The sequence below is a fragment of the Chinchilla lanigera genome, unplaced genomic scaffold (assembly GCF_000276665.1).
Source record: "Chinchilla lanigera isolate Chin_1 unplaced genomic scaffold, ChiLan1.0 scaffold00015, whole genome shotgun sequence".
NCBI classification, from domain to species: Eukaryota; Metazoa; Chordata; class Mammalia; order Rodentia; family Chinchillidae; genus Chinchilla; species Chinchilla lanigera.
In genome coordinates, this window is record NW_004955416.1 from 15,635,620 (window position 1) to 15,641,070 (window position 5,451).

The 5,451-nt window shown below is 52.8% G+C and overlaps 1 protein-coding gene and 1 long non-coding RNA gene across 3 annotated transcripts in view; one reads left to right on the forward strand and one right to left on the reverse strand.

Annotated features, from left to right (window-relative positions):
* Window positions 1–534: 534 nt before the first annotated feature.
* LOC102029076 lies at window positions 535–4,039 on the reverse strand. 2 transcript variants are annotated; one of them, XR_001233374.1, is made up of 5 exons: window positions 3,950–4,039; window positions 3,081–3,168; window positions 2,071–2,213; window positions 1,386–1,647; window positions 535–821 (listed from the first exon to the last, which is right to left on the reverse strand). It is a non-coding gene; the product is annotated as an uncharacterized LOC102029076 (long non-coding RNA). The 2 variants fall into 2 exon arrangements; XR_001233373.1 differs by having other exon boundaries at window positions 1,386–2,213.
* Window positions 3,806–5,451, forward strand: part of Rhcg (Rh family, C glycoprotein) — an 18,284-nt gene continuing 16,638 nt past the window's right edge. Inside the window, exon 1 of the mRNA XM_005381554.2 lies at window positions 3,806–4,118. Coding sequence (XP_005381611.2) covers window positions 3,932–4,118 — 187 coding nt within the window. The 5' untranslated portion in view covers window positions 3,806–3,931. The remainder of the gene's footprint in view (window positions 4,119–5,451) is intronic.

Here is a 5,451-nt window from a genome sequence, read left to right on the forward strand (position 1 = left end):
TTTCCTGCTGCTGGGATCCCTGATCCCACCAGGTGTCCTGGAGGAGAGAGCTTGGCAGAGGCTGACCCCTCTCCACTTGACACCCAGGCCACCCACGCTGGAGACTCCCATGGGTTAGGCAGGTAGCCCGCTTGTCTTTGAGGGACTCCAAGTGATAAGATGGCCAAAGTCTCCCCAGTCCTGCTGCCCCCTAGTCACACATAAGTAAGAGTGGCTGTTTCATGGAGTACCGAATGCCAGGCTCTGTTAAAAGCATCTCGACAGGTGTGGTGCTGCACACCTGTAATCCCAGCACTTGGGAGGCTGAAGCAGAGGATTGCTGTGAGTTCAAGGCCAGCCTGGGCTACAGAGCGAGACCCTGTCTGAAAAAAAAATGCAGCTGGTCGTAGTGATGTATTCCCATGATCCTAGAACCCTGGAAGGCTGACGCAGGAGCATCATCAAGTTTGAGCCCAGCCTGGGAAACTTAGTGACTCAGTCAAACCTTGTCTCAAAACAGAAAAAAATAAAGGCTGGGGATATAGCTCAGGGAAAAGGGTTCAATATCCAGTATGGAGGGGGACAAGATAAAACAGAAGAAAGCATGCATACACCAGAGCCATCACAGACTACTGCCACCCTCATTGTATGGATGGGGAAAGAGACATCCAGAAAGACGCAGCAGCTTGCCTGAGGTTGCTCAGCAGGAAGTAACAGGGCTGGGACTTCCACCAGGGCCCCATTAACCTCTGAATCAAGTGCTCATCACCATGCAATGTGGCCTCCTTTGAGGGCCACAGCAAACCAGGAAGCTGTGCAGAGCTGTTGTGCAGGGGGCCCAACTGCAGGAAGAGGAAATAAGATCCAGAGAGGCTGTGTGTCCAGATCAGTTGCAACACACACACACACACACACACACACACACACACACAGCCATACCTGCCGCAGGGAGACTAGGACCTGTGCACCCTGACTCTGTCTTCCCTCTGGCAACCGTCACGGCTGCTACGCCCCGGCCTCACCCTGGCTGCGGCAAGACCCATCCTGTCTAGTCATTCCTGCTCATCAAGGAATCTGAATTTTAGGAGGAAGTTTCTGGCTCCTAAGGTAAATCCTGGCTGGGTCTGATGGGCTCAAGCAGTGGATATCTTAAACCTGGGTCTCAAAGATCAACCCCAAGTTTCTGTTTGTCTAGTATTAAGCCATGGTGGAAATGTGGGAGGAGGCCTAGAATCACCTGCATGGGACAAGAAAATCCAAGGGCAGAGAGGGAAAAAGCTGACCTCTTACCCACCCTCCAAATCCTACATGAAAATTGACTTCTTTCCTGAAGCCCACCCTGATCACCCCAGGGCTCAACAAGCTTCCCTCAACTCCGCAGGAAAAGGCTCCTTCTGCTTAGCTACCTTGGCTTCCTCTTCTGAAGTATCCACAGTGCAGGGGCAGGGCGTCTTTGTACAGCTATTTACTCCTCATACTGAGCTGTGCATGGTTGGATTAGCAAGATAAATAGGAAGCATTCACCCCTTCATTTGTAAAAATAATGAATAAGCAACTCTCTTAAGCTAGGTTCTCTTCTCATTGCTCTCGCTCTTTGGGGCTGAACTTGTGGTGTAGGAAGAAGATCCTGGACAGATAAACAGGGAAGGCAAGGGCAGGGCAATCGTGCTGGGAGGAAAGAGGGATGAGGGATGTAGAGATTGGGGCGGGAGAAAGTGGAGAAGGGCCCAGGGCCATCCCCTCAGCCCTGCCTCCCCTGCTGCAGCCTCCTGCACCCCATCAGAACACACTTGGGGCTCGCCTGAGGTGGGTGGCCTGCTGGGCTGGCCTGGTGCTCTTCCAAGGAGCTTGACTTCTCTCTTCCTGTCCCTAAGGTGGTCACCTCCCCTCCCAGACCAGGTCTCAGGGACTGTGCCATTGCAGCCTCCCTCCCCCATAAATGTCCTGTAACTCAGTGGGATGCAGAGGCCCATGGATCTACATGCAGCGGCCTCCCCCACCCAGCTCCGTGTTCCTACCCTCCACGGACTCCCATGGCCATACACTTAGATGTCTGCCCCCAATAGACAAGGTACACATTTGAATTCAAACCTCCTCTAGTCCTGGTTGGACTGGGATGTTGGAAAGACGACAGCCTTTGAAATCAGACAGCCCAGGGTCTGAATCTTGGTAAGTTCCTGGGATCAGCTGAGGGCTCTGTTTTTGCATCTGCAGGATGTAGCTACAATCTCCATCTGTGTTTAGTTGAGAAACAAAGAATACATCGAAAGAGTCTGTCCACCACAGGCACCTAACGAATGGCCCCTATTGCTGGGAATGCTGCTGTGGTATCTGGCCCTGTCTTGCGACAGGGTCTCCCTACCTAGCCTAGTCTGTCACTATGTAGCCCAGGGTGGCCTCGAACTCATGGTGATCCTCCTGCCTCAGCCTCCTGAGTATTGGGATGGCAGATGTGTGCCACCACAACTGGCTGGATGCTTCTCTGCCAAGATGGTGGGACATGCTGGTGCCCCAAACCAGCACAGTGGAGCCACCCTGACTTGGTGCTCAGCCTCAGGTGTTACACATGGCATTAGTGGCTTTTACAAATCTGAAATTCAATTGGCAAAGATGTTAAGCCCAAAACTGGTGAGGATTCCTGGGAGAGACCCCTTAGCCCTGATCGTGGATGTGTGCTTTGCTGGGTAAAAGCTTTCTAGGGTAGGGGGAAATCTTTCCATGTGGGAGTAGAAGAAAGTGGATAAAGGGCCCAGGGTCATCTCATCGGTCCTGCCTCCTCTAGCTGCAGCCCCCTGAATCCCAAAACAATCCTGCCTCTAGGAATTCATGGAAACACAGGCGAAGACTTTTGCACCTGTATGTTATGACAGCATTATTTATAATACCAAACAAATAAAAAAAAAAAACATTGTCTAACACTAGGGGCATGACTAGATAAAGTATGGTATCCTGCTGTAAAAAAATGTTTTTGTAGAAAAGTAATACAGGGAGATGTTTACAAATATTGAGTGAAACAGGCTATGAATCAATATTACAGATCAAAGCCCTCACCCCCCCCCCAGTTCTCGCTACCCCTAACAAGCCAAAAAGACTATACAGACCCCAAAATATCAGTGTTCCTTCTGGGTGGTGGGATTACAGTTGGATTTTACTTCCTTCTTTGTGCATCTCTGTATTTTCCCAAAATCTCTACAATATAAGAAAAGTTAGAAAATCAAACTTATTTTGACAAAATAGAGTAGGCATAGATTTAACTTAAATTTGTGGTTAATTCACATATTAACCTAAAGATAATTTCTAACCATAGTTAATGAACATGTGATAAACTGAAATTGTCCTTAAGATCCTTTATAGACTTTTTCCCCTTAACATCCTTTTTGTTTTGGAATAGTTTTAGACTTACAGAAAAGTTGCAGGGATGGCACAGAGTGTTTCAGTACCCTCTTTACCCACTTTGCCCTGTTACCGGCATTTTACTCAACCAGGGTACATTTTTCCCACCTGAGAAACGGATATGAGTTGTCACTGTGAACTAAACTCCCGACTTAGGTCCCTGTGTCCTGTGGGAATTGGATACTCTGAAACAGACGATGATCATGATGATTCATGCCTGGGAATTTCTTTCATCAGATCTCGGTGGGAGCCCACAGATGCCCTTAGACACCCCCAAACCCCTTTCTTTCTCAGTTTCCCGGAACTTAAGGGAAAGGGGGCAGGTATTCCCAGAGAACCCCCAGGGAATGGGCTCGCTGCCCGCCGCCTTTCCCGCGGGTTCGCGTGCTGCCCTCGCCCTGCGGGAGCTGCGGGCCTTCGGCTCATTCGGCTCAGCTCGACCAGTGGCCCGTTGTGCGCGCGGGCGGCGCCGGTCACCTGTCCCGCGGCCCCCAGCGGCCGCCCCGCCCCGGCTCCTATAAGCCTCGCTGTCTGCCCGCGCTGCCTGTGCGCCCGCAGCATGGCCCGGAACACCAACCTTCGCTGGCGGCTGCCGCTCATCTGCCTGCTGCTGCAGGTGACCATGGTGGTCCTCTTCGGCGTGTTCGTGCGCTACCACCCCGACGCCGATGCCAGCTGGAGAGAAGAGAAAAAGCGCAAGAACATCTCCAGCGACCTGGAGAACGAGTTCTACTACCGCTACCCGAGTAAGTCGGCGCTCACCTGGGCCGGCGCTGTGCTGCCCACCTGGCTGGCAGTGGAACCCTTCTGAGGCACCAGCCCGCCTCTGCACACAGTCTCTTCCCTGGGAGCCACAAGGAGGGAATGGGCTCCTGGGTGAGGGGTTTTATTTGGCCGCCCTCAGAGCCCTCCCACAACCCTGCCAGAGCCCTCCTGGGTGTCCTCAAACCGCCCCCCCCCTGCATCGCCAACCAGTGGTGACTTGGCTCTTATGTCCAGCTTCGCCCATACATTCCAGATAAGAAAAGAGGTCCCTTGGCAAGGGCCACAGGGATGACCCTACGGCCTGCCTGTCCTGATGCGGGGATAGCTGTGTGGGACCAGCTCAGGTGCTGGGCCAGGAGGCCACGGCACCCTTACTCTTTAAGTTTGGCGAGGGACAAGGGCTCCCCCCAAATTTTCCATATCTGTGGGGCCATGGTTAAGAGCACAGCCAGCCCTGGATTCAGAGACCTTTTTTCTTCTATGGCTCTGCCCCATACCTAGGTGGGTGGTCTTGGGCACGCGTCACCCCTGCTGAGCCTCAGTTTCCTGGGATCACAGGGGAGTGGAATGAGACTGGTGTGAGACAGGGCGTAAGCTCACACACAGTGCTGGGCATGTGATCATCACCTCTAATGGCACAGCCAGGGCCACAGCAGGACCCTAGGCTGCTAGGAGCTGCCAGAGCTGGCTCCAGGTCCCTTGGGTGGCCTGACCTTGGGCCTCCCAGCTGGGGACCCTTTCCATGCCCTGTGCTCGCTGATTTCCCCTCCATCTACCTGCAGCAAAGGATAATTCTCTGGGCTGTTGGTACTGACTACTAGTTTTGGAAGGGACCCCAGAACTCATCTCCAGCAGCCACCCATACCAACCAGTGTCCCCTAGAGGGCTGTACACTCAGCAGCAGGGCATCCTCTACCTCCAGGAATGACATTTTACTTAGGTTCCAAAACAACAACTGCTGTTATTTACATCGGCAGCCTGCATGAACCAAGACTGAATTTGGGGGTAGGGGGTGCGGGCTGAGTGGGAACCAGCCATAGTAAGGGGCCAAAAAGTCAGAGCTGTCACAGGCTGCATTAATAGATACATGGTGCAGAGAAAGGAGACAGCAGAAGACTGGTGTGCCCCCTGCTGATGAGACCATAGCCTTGACCCAGCCCACTTAGGGTGGCATTTTTAGATGTCTGGACAGCTGTAGGAGGCTGAGGCTGGAGGATCAAAACCAGCCTAGGATGGCCGGGAGTGGTGGTGCATGCCTGTAATCCCAGCACTCGGGAGGCTGAGGCAGGAGGATCGTTGCAAGTTCGAGGCCAG